Raw genomic sequence first — 16,708 nt, 5'->3', positions numbered from 1 at the left:
TAAAAATGGCTAATTTATGCTTTATTTTTTAAGTTTTCTACAATGAGTACACATAACTTTTATAATTAGAAAACATAGGAAAAGTAAACATTGATCATACTTGTGGGTAAAGATGGTGACTTATTCATTCCCCAGTGTGGATGAGGATATGGAAGCCAGAGGTAGGCTGGAACCCTGTGGGAGACAGTGAGGCTGAGCTGCTTACATGATTTTTGTAACAGTCCGGGCTCCAGTGAGTGATTTCCAGCCATTTCAAGGGAAGCCAGGACAGGAGGTGCGAAGTCCCCTGACTGCTGGGAAATTGCTCCAGCTCTGATCAATCAGGGAACAGTTTCTTCTGCCCCTGACATTTATCAAACCTCCTTCACCCTCATCTGTCAGTGTGCACTGGGGCTGCCTCCCCGGGCACAGTCTAATCAAGTCAGAATGCCCCAGGGTCCCTGAGACAAACAGAAGGAGCCTCTGAGGGAGAAGGGAGAAAGGGGGGCAGGGAGACAGGGAGAGGACTGTGAGGAAGGAGGAACGAAGAGCAAATGTTCAGAGAACACTCGTTTGTTTTGCTATCATGGCAATTAATGCTGGGAAGTGACATTTTAAGGGGCTCTGGTGACAGCTTTGGTGACATTCCTGTTTGTGACTCCATGACAAATCTCTGTCTGTATCTTATTTTGCAGAGTGTGGAGACAGCTCAGAGGATGGCTGTCTGGGGATGCTGAGCTCCTGCCTGTTAGAGGCATTGCTCCTTCCTGCCTTGCAGAGCCTGGGTATGTAGGCACAGGGCCAGTGTCTGGGAAGGAAGGGACTTAAACATTAAAGTAGAACAAGCTCTGCTGTAGCGTCAGGGTCTGGTCCTTTCCAGCAGATATGCCCTCTTTGTTTTCTAAGAAGTCCTAAGAAGAAAATGGAATGAAAACAGATTGAGTCCCATTTTTACAACCTGAGAATTAGAAGGGATCACTTCTAATTTTGTCTAATCTCCAGCTCTATTAACATCACTCTTGACAAATGGTTACCTAGACTGGTTTAAATACTTCCAAAGATGAGGCATTTATGATCTTCAAGACTAGGTGGGGGGCAATGTAGATGTAACAAGTCGTAACATCCAAAGCATATTCAGGACCCTGCAGGGATATATACTGTGTGGCAAATGAAGAGAGTTCAACTCAAGAGATGTGGCCTGAAGTACAGCTTCACCACTAAACTCGCTTTGTTATGGGGGTGAGTGATTTAAGTTCTCTGAGGTTCAGTAACAGAGATCAAATAATGTTTATGAAGCCATTCTAAAAATGTTAAAGGACTATATAAAAGAGAACAGTTATCACTGTTTTACACCCCAGTAAACTGAGTTTCTAGGAAACTCTATTTCCCATTTTGCTTTGTATCTTCTGCAGGAAACACAGTGTCTTGCACATAGTAGGTACTCAGTAAATGTCTGGTAAATAAGTGAATTGACAGATGCCTGGGTAGTGAGAACCAAAAAGAAGGTGTAAGGACTCAAGTGTCAGACCATCTGTTTCCGCAGACCGTTGACGAAGGAGCAGGGGAAACAGAAGGCATGCCGAACCGCCTCTGGGCGATTTTACAATGCATACTCCAAAGATGGCTTTGAATAAGGAGAAGGGAGAGGCAGTTCGGGAAAACGAAGCCAGGGCAGTTTGGTGTAAGAAAGTCATATCCAAACTCTTCTTCTCATTATGCTGGACAACCCATCTTTCAAGACTCATCTTACATGGAACCCCAATGTGCGAACCAGTTAAAAGCAGTTATTAGGGAGGAAGAAATTTCCTCTACCTCCTGAAGTTCTTCTTTGAGATGATCTCTAAATTTCGATAATGATAATTTCTTATGAGATGGTTGGGGAGATCTAAGCTTGAATACTAAGTTTTGAAATACTAAATAAGTTTTTTGAAAATACCAAGTCAGTTTTGTCCAGTTCAGAAAAAAGCTTAGTAAGGAGTCCATACCAAGGTTACCAGCCTGTGGAAAGGCACTGTGACATCTGTAGATCCTTTCATCAATTCATCCATTCCTTCATCTACTGCTCCCATACCTATCATATGCCAGGTACTCTATTAGGCACAGAACAAACTAAAGAGACCTGATGCACCATCTCCTGGAACTCTGAGTCTAGTGAGAGGATTAAAATATTTAATAAATAAACCCAAATAATAAAAAGTACTATCATAAAAACAAACAAGAGAGTTGATAGAAGACAGAGAGTTGAGGAGAACTCACATAGAGGAAAAAATTTTTGTCTGATAAGGTGGGATTTAAGCTAAGACTAGAATGATGAGAAGGAGTCAGGCACAACAGATAGGTGAGGGAAAGAGAAGGATTTTTCCAGGCAAAGATAGTCATGGCATATGCAAAGGGCCTGTGGTAGAAACATCGCATGTCTAAAGAACAGAGGAGGAGGCACTGTGACTTGAGCATAAAAGGTGAGGACCAACAGCAGTGAGAACTCTGGAAAAACTTTAAGCTTGGACTGGCTATGACCAAAGGGACATAACAGAGTGGTTGCTGTGTGGAGAATGGGTGAGGAGGGTGGGCATGGAAGCAGGAAGGTATGTGAGGATGAGGTGTTCCACAGATGCCAGGCAGAGGGGCGTGGCATGAAGAGGGGATGGATGGGCAAGGATGAAGGTGGTGAAAACATAGGCTGGAGCCTCGGCAAGGATGAAGGTGGTGAAAACATAGGCTGGAGCCTCGGCAAGGATGAAGGTGGTGAAAACATAGGCTGGAGCCTCTGCGAAGAAATCTGAACACTAAGGTAAGATATTAAATTTTGTCCAGTTCAGAAAAAAAGGTTATTAAGGACTTGGTGCTGAGGTTACCAGCCTGTGGACAAAGGAGCTCTGAAATTTTGGGAAGTGCTACACAAGGAGGACATTTACATGGTGTTCACAGGGGTGTCAGAAGGGTGAGTTAATAAACAGGTTCTCAATTCTCTGTCACCCTAGAGTTCTCTATCGACAACAAACATGAGGTCCCTGGGCCCCTGGGAACCAGTCAAAACACTCCAAAAAATGGGGTTTCCCCGTGCAAAATCCCTTCTGCCAATATGGAAGCTCAGAATTACTGTGTAACAGCTCCTGTCTTGGAGAACAGGTGTTAATTTCCTATTTTTCTTCCCAGATTTGTGGGCGAAGCAAGCTCATGGTGGCTAGTTGCCCCTGGGATTGCAGAGCTGGGTGCGTGCCCAAGGATCATGGAAGTCAGGGAATGCAGTGGGCTCCCATCCCAGCTCTGCCCCATGACACCATGGCTCTTGTGCTAGGGTTTTAACCTGGCTCAGCCACATTTCAGCTGTGCGACCTTGGATAAGTTACTTAATCACTGTTGGCTTCAGTCTCCTGCTCCACAGAGTAGGGGCAATATTAGTACACAACTCATAGAGTATTGTGAGGTGTAAGTGACTTAATTCACGGAAAGTCCTCAGAACCGTGGTTATAACTAAGTAAAGGCTAACTGTCATCAGGAGCAGTCATACTGGTTTCCTAGCCACCCTCCCATAGGCCTTCCACTCAGGGCTAATTACACATGGCTCCTGGGATAATGGACAGGATGGCAGCTGGGTTCCTACAGGGACTCTATCAAAGGCCTCCTCTCCATCCTCCCAGTAAGGGGCCCGGTCACTCTGAGGCTGTCTGGTCTGTGATCCTGAGCAACAATCAGGTTTAGCCTGCTGGCCCCGTAGGGGAGTGACTGCGACCCCTTCCCACCTCTCACTGGGGCTACTGCTGGCATTTGATGCCGTCTCTCTTCTCTTCTTCCACCCTAAGCCTTGAACTGAAATAGGAGAGTAAAACAAACAAATGTAAAAAAAAAGAGCTTTTATTCTGCATCACTTCACCAAAAGAATCATTTCTCAGGGTAACAGTGAGGACTGACTTTAGACACACAAAAGAATTGGAACCAACGTTAATTGGAAAAAAAAAACAAAAGAGAAATTGCACATATAAAATGATGGCAACTACATAAAGATCAGAAGGGTTCGTGATAATAAATGACTTCTCAATGTGCTGGGGCAGTGGCTGTTTATGCAGATCTGTATGAGGGAGTATATGCAGCCTCCCTTAAGAGAATGAAACAAATTTAAAAAATGAATAAACACAGCCACACTTACCAAATTACACATGTGTAATGATCACCCTCTGATGCACTCATCACCCTCTGGTTTTAGGCATCCATCTTACAGAAACAACCTCACATTTGCAAGAATGTGTGTGTGTGTGTGTGTGTGTGTGTGTGTGTGTGTGTGTGTGTGTGTGTACAAGATGCTTATTGATTCCTCAAAATGCCAGTATGAACAGGAGATAATGGTCAACAACAGGAGGTAGTAAATATTGGTGTGCCTGGTAGGTTCACATTATGGGATCCTATACAGCTTTCAAAATGAATAAGATAGGTGTGCGTGGTGACATGGAAAGATGTCTTTCACACAATGTTTAGTAAACTATTAAACTGCTGCAAAATGACATATTTGGCTGAGATGGTCCCATTAGTGTATATCTGAGTGTAAATATATATATGTATATATAAATAATCCGAGTACCAAATACATGTACATGGGTATGCATATAATTTATATGTATGTATGTAACTTAAATGTATAACACATACATACATAATATATATATATATATATTATATGGATATAAATATATATCCATACATGTGTATGTCAGAAAATGCTAGAATATAAAATCAAACTATTATCTTCTCAAGGATTAATTTTTGGGTCTTGTCAGCTAGATAAGATAGAAAGACAAGGGTAAGACTTTCAGTTATTGCTTTATATAACTCAGCCTGCCTGCCTGCCTGCCTTCCTCTCTCTCTTTCCTTTCCTTCCTTGTCTTACAAAACGCATGCAATTTTTCACAATAATAAAACAAAATTAAGAAAACCCAATATTCATTCTGACATCCCCTACCCTATCCCTGGATAAAGGGATAAATTCGTCATTTTAATTTCCTTGAGCTTTCATGCATAGTATTCAGGGAAAGGAAACATAAATTCAGGATGGACAAGGAGAATTGGAATTAATTGTATCAAGTTTCCGTTATGTACCAAATAGTGACGAGCATTCACATGTGGGCATGACTACATTCTCAGCAACCTGCCGAGGTGTAGCAGCGGTGATATTCAAAACACCTGAGAACTTGTAAGGCACTCACAGGAAAGACAGGATGCCAGCTTTCACACTGGAGTAGTGTCCTAAAACTACCTGTTCCTAGACAGTAGGAACTTCAGCAGGGTGCCTGGGGAGGGGCTGGGCCTGCCAGGCTGCAGAGGGTGTTGGGTGGGGTCAGGCAGCAAGCTATGTCCCAACTGGCACAGAAGTTCAGTATTTGACAAAGGGCAAATACTAACATTTTATATCCACTATACTTCAGTAAGTAAAAATCAAAACAAAACAAAACAACAGAGAGAGGGTCAGCAACATGGGTGTGCATCAGCTGAACGTCAGACCTTCTCAGTACAATGATCTTGGAGTCCAGGAACCCAAACATTTGTCGCTTGGTAATGAAACTTTCTCCCTCTGTGCTCCAGATTGCCCCTCTATTATTTGCAGATCTACACTGAAAAAAAGAGGCTGACAGAGCTCAAGTGTGATAGAGCGGTCTGAATTTACAGGTCAATCCTAAGTGTGAAATGTGCAGGTGGGATCAGCCCTTAGTGCTGCAATTTCAAAGGGTTATGGGATTACTTTTATATGAACTCCCCAGGCTCTAAGTACCTATCCGCTCCTGACAAAACTCATGGCTATCCCCGGGTCACCCCATGAAAAAGTTATCTCACTGTCCTAAATAGACTCCCCTCCCTGGGTTTCTAAGCTTGACAAACATTTCTCCTTTTACGCAGCCCTTAATGAAGCCCTTAAGAAGCCCTATTTGCCCACTGAGCATTGTGGAAAGGTGGGTCTGAGAGGAAGGGCCTAGAAGTAGAAGAGAAGGAAGTAGACTCTGAGCTCCAGGGCTGCGCTAAGCAGTCAGGGTTCCTCTCAGCTCACAAAAAGGAGTGAGTCAGTGTCAAAACTGGGATCTCCCAGCCAAAACTCCATCCCATCATTATCACCAGAGTCACAAAGACAGTGAGGAGAAAAAAGCAGAATGGTACCTTTGCAGTGTTTATCTAAAGGACAATAGCCAAATTCCATCTACAAACAACGTGGAGCTACAGACACTTAATAAAGACAAAATGAATACATCCCGTGCTGTGTCCAACTAATCGACTGGCCTCCAATAGAAAAGTAATGGGTCTTTGCAAACGAGTGAGCAGTTTTCATAATCATAAAGTACAGTATGAGCCAGCAAAGTTGCACAAAGCCAGCATGATCTCTGGCTGCATCGACAGAAGCCTAACAGCTGGGAAAGTAAGGTCAAAGTCCCAATTCTGCTCAGCAAGGGGAGTGGTCAGTCAGTTCTGGTGCCACACTACAGAAGAGGAAAAGGTAGAATTGCCATCTAAAGGTCAGTGCCGCGATGGTGAAATGTCTAAAAAATATGTCACATAAATCTAGTGAAATAAAATGGACTGTTTATTTAGGTTGATTTCTAGAAGGTACGAGGTACCTTTTTTTTCTGTTGTCAGATTTCTCAAGAGCCACCTTGGAGAAGCAAGATCAGGTTGACTTTCTTTGTGGACACAGAGGGCCAGGAAAACAGATTTCAACTCAGTGTAAGGAAAAGCCTCCTGAGAGTAGTGTCTAGAAAGGGTACGAGCTTCCTCCTGTGTAGTTAGACGGCCATCAGGGAGGCAATCAGGAGACCCTGGAGAGATACTGGACTACATGGCTTCTGATGCTCCTCAAAACTCCAATCAGGAAGACTGATACTCTTGTTTCCCCCGCCCCCCCACTATTGAAGAACCAGAGAAGGTAAACTCTGCGAACCCCACAGAGAGGTGGCCCCGAAACCCGAATTGGCTTAGCCCAGAAGACACCGTCTGTGTCCCCAACTACGCAGGCCATGCGCCTCCCCGCAGGTCCCCAGAACGCCTCCCGGAAGGTGGTGGGCACCGAAAAGGACTCACCTTTCTTCTCAAAGTCCCCTTTCTCTTCCCCTGGCCGGCCCAGACTGTCCAGGGCGTGGGTCACCTGGCTGCCAAACTCGTCCTCGCGGGAGACGTGGTTGGCGCGCCGGGGCGGGTCCTCCTCCTCCTCACAGTCGTAGTCATCCAGGATGGGGGTCTCCCGGATGGGCACGCCGATGACGGAGCCGTGGGCCTGCCGCCGCGAGGAGCGGAAGCCTTCCCGGGCCTGCGGCCCCAGCAGCACCGACGGGATGTAGTGGATCTCGTGGGTGGCCTCCGTGCTCGCGCTCTTCTGCGGGACGCGGCGCCGCTTCTGCCAGCGCCTCTGGGCGAACAGCGCCACCGTGAGACCCAACAGCATCAGCAGCAGTGCGATGAGGCCGCCCTGGAACGGAGGGACAAGGACAAGGACAAGAGAATGGGCCCCTGCTCTCGGGGCCACAGGCGGCTTCCCGGTCACCACTCAGTGCGGACCCCAGGTGCGCCTCCTGTCGAGCCACCCGCCATGGCTTTGAGACATGCTGTTTTCAAACGTGGCTTTCTCACCAACAAACTGTGTGACCTTTGGAAATCTGTTTGACTTCTCCTGGCCTTGCTTTTCACATGACAAGGGTGAGTAAGAATCCCTTCCCTTCCTCCTTCATAAGTTTTCCATGAGTTGCAAAGGAGATGGACAATGGTCATGACAGAGCTGCACAGCCTGCTAAATGTTGGGAAGAGCCAGGCCTGTGGTTTCACACAGGCAAGCATCTGAATCTCTACTCTGCCTCCCACCGGCTGAGTGGCCCCAGGACATTTGCTCACACTCTCTTGGCCCCATTTCCTAATCTCTAGAATGAGTTCCACTGAAGGATCAGGAGATATATTTGTAGCAGGTTGGAAGAAAAACTAAGACAGCATTATTAAGTCAAGTATAATTTCTGCATAGTCTACATGGTCTTCATTGTCAGAAACATTCATCTTTTAATGTCTGCTTCCCAAAAAGGAGCTTGGGACAAAGTAGTTGTCTCATAATATTTGTTGAATGAATGAATGAAAATATGCACCTCTCTAAGGTTCCTTTATTCATAAGTTTAAGGTAGCCTGAAGTTTATTTTTCTTCAGGACATCCAGCTGGTAAATATTTGATTGAGCCATACCTTAAACTGCAACAGGCTAAAATGCCTGTGAATGCATCTTAACATGAGCCATGAGGTCATGAATAACCCTGCTCTGTGAGTTCTGCAAGAGCAGGGGTATGTGTGAAATACGTCTGTGTTCCCCCCAGCACCTGCTGAGGGTTTGAGGTGGAAGGTCTGCATTCTCCTTGCTTCCCTTTATTCACTCTGCAGCAGAAACATCTCCCATGAACCGGGGTAGGCACCCCTCAGATACCTTGCCTCATGACGCATTGGGCTTTATGTCTGGGAGCCTGAAGTCCACTTTGTTGAGTCCCTGCTGTGAACTCCCTAGAGTTGGGAAGGATCACCCTCGCTGTACTGAGTGGAGGGGTGAGGAAATCAAGAGGCTCAGAAAGTCAGATGGTGGGCAGCAGAGCAAGAGCTGAGCCTTATTCTTTGTGTGTTTGCTTGGTTTTATTCTTTACCTCTAACACCTATATTCTTTCAACACCCCCATGTGGTTGATCGCTCTTCCTTGACCATGATCCCATTCAAGGCAAGGACAACTTCTGATAACTACTCGTATAACATCTAACGAAAATGACAGATGGATACATTATCCTGGCGCAAGGGTGGGGGTGACTGCTGTTAAGGATATCTGTTTAGCCCAAGAGGAACATTATTTACCAAAATGATCTTGCTACCCTGCTGAGGGTATTGGGAAACCACTGAGTTCTTTTTTGCAAGGCCCTCAGCTTCCTCGGCTAGAATTCATCACCTCTGTGCAGGGAGGGGTTGGGTAGGTGGGCCCGGTACGCAGGTATGGCTGAGGAAGGTTTCTTTGGATATCAGAACTTAAGACCAGTATACTAACCAAAGAAAGCTTTAAGTATGTGTATTTATCTGTATGTGTATGCACATGTGTGTGATCTGTCAAGTATGTGTAACATGGCTATGTGGGTATGTGGGTATAGTTGATCACCTCTGGAGCTCCACCAAGACATGACAGATCCTTTTTCCCTCCACAGAACATACATTAGTGATTGCACTGTGCCTAGAAATCATCTGTAACATGGTTATTACTTGTGGGTTTCTTACATCAGAGATCAGAAAGGAAGGAGACAGAGGGAGGGAGGGAGGACTTAGAAGGAAAGAGATCAGAGGAAAGGCGGGTGAAGAGAGAACACAGGCAGGGAAAGCACTAACCCTTGATAAAAACCACAGCAGGCCCTTCCTTACTGTATTACTTCATGTTACTTTATTTCATTACAATCTTCAAGGCAACCCTGTGTGACAGAGAACATAGGTTCTGTTCCGTAAATGAAATGAGGAACAGGTGGTTCAGTGGGATTAAGTAAACTGCTTGAAGTCACATGGGTCGTAGGTCCAACGGTGCAAAGGATGTGGCAGAGAGGAGACTGGAAGCCAGCTGCTCATTATACAGTCACTGGCTACTTGATACTGGGTTTCTCAGATCGAACAGAGGAGAGGAAACATGGGGAAGAGGGTGAGAGCACATGAAGACAGAGGGAATTCCGAGAAGGAGAACGGAAAACATTCCTTTCAAATCCAGGTTTCAGTGGGCACATCTTGAGGCTGACTCTTCAGAGCAGCTTTTAACTTGGTCCACTGATGACCTTGCAAAGTCTGCCTGCCGGACCCAGCCCTCTGTCTTCTCCTGCTCTCACTTGCTGTGCGGGTCAGACCCTGCCTGGTCCCCAGCCCCTTCTCACCCTGATAATGGGTGTTTGACCCTCATATGAACATGGCATATCACCCAAACCAAGACCAGCCTCAACAGAGGCCTCTTGTGCAACTGCCACCCCACCTTCCTGGCCCCACTGCCTCCCAACAACTCGCCCTGGTCACCGCTACCCACCCCCATCTTTAGTCAACTCACAAACCCACACTGGGGGCTCCTGGAAGGCAGGAAGACCCCCCCCCTTTGCCTCCAGAGCCCTCCAGCAGTAAGCAGCTAAGAGCTAGCTTTAGAGTGACGCAGGTTTAGTCCAGAGTGTGACACTTACAGGCTGTGTGACCTTGAGTAGGTCACTGTATCTTTCAGAGCCTTGATTTTCTCATTGGTTAAATAAGGGTAGTATTCACAGTGTTACGTCACTGGGTCATCGTGAGGCTAAATACAGTGTGTGTCTTTAGTGCGGTGTGGGGCACATGGCAACCACTCAGGTTGTTATCTGATGCTAATGTCAACAGCATTCAGCAGGTGTATATTTAATGGTCCATGAATACATAAAGGATTGAAGGGATGGATGATTTCTCCTCCTGGCCCTGAATGCCTGTTCTGCAAAACTTGTCTTGAGTCCCCAAATCCTGCTCAATCTGGACCAAACGCTTCAGAAATGCTCTGTCATTTACCATTATAACTGTGCATGCCAGGCATCACTGTCTTAGGTTAAGTGAGGAAACTGAGACAGAGAGACAAAGGGTCCGTTACCCAAGGCAGGGCACCTGGGATTCAAACTACAGCATGGCTGCCCAGTCGGTCTGGTGTGGAAGAGGACAGCAGCCTCAAAGGCCTAATTAGCCCCTGCCTAGCCTTGTGTCTGCCTCCTCACATTACCTAGGCAATTTCAGGTGATAGCCCAGTACAGGAAACTTCCAGAAGGTGGAGCAGAGTGACACCACCCACTCCCTTGCCCTGCTCTGATGGGGACTGAGCTTCAGATTCCCTTTAGCTTAATGATCCACTGGTTCTCTAGCCACAGGCATTAGCATCTGATATGAGCCCAAGCAGGTGGTTCTGGCCCTCAGGTTGGGGTACAGGCTCCCCATTTGCCTTGGCCTCAGTTCCACCAGCCTCAGCTGAGCCACCAACCATGTGGCTTCTAATATAGATTGAAATTTAATTGTGAAAACTTGGCCAAGTGAGAATTCCAGTATTAGAGGGGTTACTATGCCACCGACCTACTGAAACAGATGTCCCCGGGCAGGGCTCTGAAAGGGTTCAGAGCACCTCACCCAAAACACAGTAGCAGCTTGGATTATTTATATTATTTATTATTTATGTTACAAGCATCTGTCCAACCAGCTCTGTGTTCCCAGAGCCTGAAAAAGTAGTGGAGTACAAGAAATTGGGGACAGGCTCTGAGCATGCAGGAAAAACGATCCTGGATTCAAGTTTACTCACTGAGTCACTTCCAATTATCCAGATTCACCTTTAGACCCTCAATTGACTCATCTGTTAATTGAACTTGGAGATACTGGGAAGGGCACAGTATGTAAGGGCAAAGACTAGGGGTCAGAAAGACTTCTTTAAAATCTCATGCCACCATGTATAAGCTGGGCTATCTTGAATAAAGGACTCAATCTCTGAATCACAATTTTCTGACCCCATAAAATTGGCTCAAAAACAATCCTTACAAAAGGAGGTAATATGAGCCCATGGATGTGGGGTGCTGCACTCAGTGTCTGGCATGTGGTAAACCTGTGATAAACGGATTCATGGTATCCCCCCAGGGTTGTTGTGAAATCAAATTTGAGCTCTGCTGTGATAGCCCTTACATACTGAGAGGTGCTGTGCACAAGCAAAGGAGCTGAAAAGAACCTTCGGCCACCTCTGTTCTGGTGGGACATTTCACGCAAAGAAGCGAGATGAGTAACAGAGTCAAGGAGAAGCTAAAACCTGCATGCCCAGGATGCCGTACTATCCATACACACGGAGCTTTACTCATGCCGGTTTATGGGCTTCCTTCACCAGGGCAAGCAGATGGAAGGCAGAAGCCATTGCTGGAAAAGTGAGCAGGCTCAGAGCATCCTGCCACTGAGGCTACACACCAGGAGAAATCACAAGCCGTGGAGAGAACGCTGCAGGGCCAGAGGGGAGCCCAGGAGGGAGAAGAGGACATAAAGAAAGGCTGAGACCTTTTAGAAAGCAAGTTATGAAGAGGCCAAGGTAGAGGGGTGGTAAGCTGAGGCCCTGCTGGTCTCAGGCATGACCAGATGCCAAACTGGAGTTGGACTGTGTTTACTCTTGGGCGGCCCAGGACAAACAGGTTAGAGAAGTGGCAGCAATTTCCAAAAATAAAAATGCCAGTGTGTTAGTTAGGGGTTGGTTTTTGTAAGATTGCAAGCAGTACAGGTCTTGGGGTGGTTAGTTCTATCTTCTTCTTAGGCGTCTAAGAATTTCACTAAGCCACCAGGCAGAATGGAGGAAAGAGACGGTAGGAGGAAGGTGCATCCACATCTCACATGGAACCTTCCCTACCAGGGGTCTCCCCAGAGCAGGATCAGCTCACTCCTCCTGTTCTGTTACTGACAGTGAGTCTCAGATCGCCCAGTGGAGTCAGACAAGGGTGAGCGTGGGCGATGCTGAGGGCAGATCAGCGTCATGTGGAAATTGGATATATCGGGGGGTATATGGAGCATATGCCTGCTTCTTGTTGGCTGTGTGACCAGCTGGCTGATAGTTTACCTCCTTGGACTGCAACAGGCTCAGCTATAAATGTTGCTGATTTTCCTAATGTGAAAAGTCATGCTAAGGATTAAACAAGACAATAAAAGGTGTGGCACCACAAAAGCCTACAAATGCCCGCCTCATTCCTTCAGCCTCTCTATTCCTATTTCCTAAACCAAATCATTCCACAGTCCTCCGCCTTGCTTAAGACCCTTTCCTGGCCCCCAAGGACCCACAGAATAATGTCCAGATGTCCAGCCTGGCCCCCAAGGGTGCCAGCTTCCTTCTCATGCCCCAGCATCCTGCAAGTCCTACCTGGAACCCTGTCCCGGAGCCACACTGGGAGATCAGCATTTCCCCAATCTGTGATGCCCCGAGGTCTTCCACGCCAGATGCTCCCTCAGCCCAGAGCCTTACTCACTCCCTGTGGTGGTTTGACTGATGACCCCCAGGACCCTCAGAATGCGATCTTATTTGAAAATAGGGTCTTTGCAGTTGTCATTGGTTAAGATGAGGTCATACTGGATTGGGTGGGCTCTAAATCCCATGACTGGCGTCCTTCTAAAAAGAGACACACAGAGAGACAGACAGAGACCACGTGAAGATGGAGTCAGACTAGAACACTGCAAGCTCTGGAGCACCCAGGATTCCTAGCAACCATCAGAAGCTACTGGGAGACATGGGACAGATTTTCCCTCAGAGCCCCCAGAATGAAAAAACCCTGCTGACATCTTGATCTGGGGCTCCTGGCCTGAAGTGTGAGCTAATACATTTCTTTTGTTTTACGGCCCCTCCCCTCACAACCCCAGTTTATGGTAATTTGTAATTGTAGCCCTGGGAAACCAATATATTCCTCCTTATCTGCTCATCTCAACTCACCCAGCCATCTTAGCTTGGAAAGCAAGTCCTCAAGGAGTGTCTTTGTCTTTCCCGGCTGTGCTGCTACAATACGGTCATCTGGTTGACCATTTTCCCACTCTAGGTCCTGAGCTGCCATTTACCTTTACCAGTTACCCAGCCTAAGATGTAGTGGCTGGCCCAGAGAAGGTGCTTAGTAAACAGGTAGAAGCCTAAAATCTTGACAGGAGATGCAAGAAGAATATAAATCTTAAAGACCCCATAGCAGCTTTGACCCCAGCATCCACAGAGCACCGGATCAAACCTCACACATTCCCTCTTCGCTATTCTGCCTGTATCCCAAAGCGAGTGCCTCCAGCTGGTTTGCTTACATATACAATATCAAACACTAAAAAATATGTAGAGATGAAAAATAAAAGATGCCCCCAAACTACCCCACTGAAAAAGCCTTCTGAAAAGTCACACTTAGAACTCCAGTCAGCCTGGCCTCCTTTTAATCTTTTCTTCATGTTAAAATATCCAGGCATGGGAGAAGGAGCCAGAGACAGGAAAGAAAGGGATAATGTGAGGAATGCTTTATTTGACAATGTGTCATTTGGAAACTGATTATTTCTGTCTCTGGCCTTTTTAATATTCCCTCACAATGGCCAAGCTGCAAGGGGATTTGGTATTCTAAGACTGGATTTATAATACTCTGTTCAGCAGTGATAAGAACATGGGCCTTTAATCCTCAGAGCTGTGAACATGCATATTCTCCCAAGTAATGTCCTTCTCTTCTAGTCACTTGTGTCTGGTCTCGACAGCCAGCCCCAGAATGGCTGAAGACTGACGATCCACTGGGTATTCTCTTGGCCATTTGCCGAGTGACAAAGCAAGAAAAGGGCTCCAAGTTCTCTGGGAATTCTCTGTTCAGGCCTCAGTCTATATTTAGGCTGCAGAAATTACTAGAATATTGTCCAGACCCTTGATGTTACACATAAGGAAACTGAAGTTCAGGGAGAATGGATGTGACCAAATTCATAGAACACCCTAAACTAGTACTGGAAGAAGAATATGCAGCCAGTACCCCCCAAAACTGCTGAAAAAGCTTGTGAATCCTGATAGTGTGGTCCACAAAATAGCTCCCACCACCTTCCCTTTCTGTCTATGGCTGGCCTAGGTCCCAATCTCCGTGCCTTTCATTGTGATCATTTTAATGCACTCTGGCTGATCTCCCAGGCTCTGTTCCCCCTGTACTATTTTCAATCCATCTTCCCTACCACAGCCCAGGCACAGCTGGAAACAGAGTCCCTCCCTCCACACCAAGCCAGAAAGTCCTGTGATTCGGCAGTTCAAGTTCTTGTCAACCAGGCCCCCATTTTTGTGGGTGACCTCATCTCAAAACACATGCTTTTGTGTAGTTGTTGATGTCTGTGTGTGTCTGTGCATATATATATATATATATATTTACTGAAGTATAGTTCATATATAGTCAAAATAAATGCTTTTGAGGTATCTTTCTCAAAATATATGCTTCACCCATCCATGCAATCAGCCCTACCAAGAGCTTACTATGGATGAGTGTCTGACTATGTGGAAACTTTCCATGTTTCTAGAGAATGTCCTGAGATTTCTGCCCAAGCCATATCCTCTGCTGGGAATGCTGCCTTCACTGTTATTCCTCACCCCCACAACTGCATGTCCAAATACCACCCAGACTTCAAGGCTAACTTCAATGCAATCTCTTTGGTGAACTTTTCTAGGATATGCCCCCTCCAGCTCAGCCAGAAGGAACCTCTTGATCCTCTGAATTCTCACCACACTTCATCTTAACCCTCACTTAAGGAGCTCTAGCATTTTCTACCTTGTATCAGAGTTTGATGCTTATAATTATTATACCCACTGCACAGATGAAAGAGTGAAGGCTCAGAAGATAAACTTGCTTGAGAAGAGCCAAGAAGGTGGCAAAATATAGGATAAGGCCTCCAAGCCAAGAGACTTTCCAGTAAACTGCAGGATCACTCTCTCAGGGGCTGGATTTGTCCACTGGACCTCAAGAGAGATTAAGATGATAGCACAGGGGAGAATCATATTGCAGGAGGCATGCTCATGCTTTAGGTATTAAGGATCCAGAGATTTTTTTTTTTAAAGCAACAAGGTGGAAAGATCACATTGGATGGATGAGATGGGGAGTCTGGAAACAGAGGGACCCCTGCGGTAGCTGTTAACCACATTCTAGGATAGCATTTTCTCAACTGGTGGCAATTTTGCTCCCTCCCCACTGCCCCTGCCCAGGAGACACTTGATAATGGAGATACTTTTGGCTGTCATGACTAGGGAGAGGATGCTACTGGCATTTAGAGGGTAGAGGCCATGGAATCTATATGCAATCCCATGCATGGGACAGCTACATATGACAAAGAATTATCTGGCCCCAAAAGGCAATAGTACAAGACTGAGGAAGTCCTGGTCTAAGAAAGAGGTGATGAAACCCAAAATTAGGCCATAGTGGCTTAGCAGATAGGATAGAAATAAGACACACTCCATAGGCTGGGAAGACTTGGTGTTTGAGTGGCAGGAAAGGGGGAGAAGAAAGGTACCAACAATGACATTGAGGTGAGGATTCTGTCATTGGATGAGAGGGGACTCTATCTAATGCTAATTTTTTTATGGGTAAGCTCCCAGGAGGTTATAAAAGATCCCAGTACATAATTAAATGAAGAGGTAAGTTTACTAGTGTGAATAATTAGGGGAAGATAAATTTACAACAGACAAGGATTTGCTTATATATGTACATATGTATATATTTGTACATATAAAAATACACTCAAACCACTTTTATATGTCTTTAGTTAGCTGCATTTATCTATAGCTATCTCTTTGCCTCTAGACAGATATAGGGTGACCTATTTAAGGAAGTCCCATTATAGTAAATGAAGCATTTTTCTTTTAAACTAATCATCTACTTATAATACAGACACTAGTTTATTTCCCAAGATAATGCCAAGGAAATAAAGTAAAACATAGCAATTCTCTGGAATGTATTCATTCCCCACCGAGTTCAACCTTTCTCAATCATCTCTAGAGCACATCAGAATTGGGCCCAAATCCTGGGAGATCATTCTGAACCCTATGCAAATTAATCGGGGGGAAAACTATTGAACACTGGGACACCAGTGCTTGCCCATGAGTCAGACCGACACAGACTGTAGTGACGGTTCTACTACCTTTCAGCTAAGTGTCTTTGGGCACCTCACTTGCACTTCCTCAGTTTTTTCTTCTGTAATTTGGGTTATTAACATCTACCTGAGAGGGTTTGGGG

General features: G+C 45.8%; 1 protein-coding gene across 8 annotated transcripts in view; it reads right to left on the bottom strand.

Annotated features, from left to right (window-relative positions):
• Positions 1–16,708, bottom strand: part of ASTN2 (astrotactin 2) — an 836,776-nt gene that overhangs the window by 645,387 nt on the left and 174,681 nt on the right. For all 8 annotated transcript variants that reach the window (XM_073225555.1, XM_073225566.1, XM_073225572.1 and 5 more), the window contains exon 3: positions 7,036–7,420. In XM_073225555.1, the coding sequence (XP_073081656.1) occupies positions 7,036–7,420 (385 nt within the window). The remainder of the gene's footprint in view (positions 1–7,035; positions 7,421–16,708) is intronic.

The sequence above is a fragment of the Manis javanica genome, chromosome 2 (genome assembly GCF_040802235.1).
Source record: "Manis javanica isolate MJ-LG chromosome 2, MJ_LKY, whole genome shotgun sequence".
In the NCBI taxonomy this organism is placed as follows: domain Eukaryota; kingdom Metazoa; phylum Chordata; class Mammalia; order Pholidota; family Manidae; genus Manis; species Manis javanica.
Note: the sequence above shows the minus strand (reverse complement) of the source record. Positions and strands in the feature narration are given on the sequence as shown.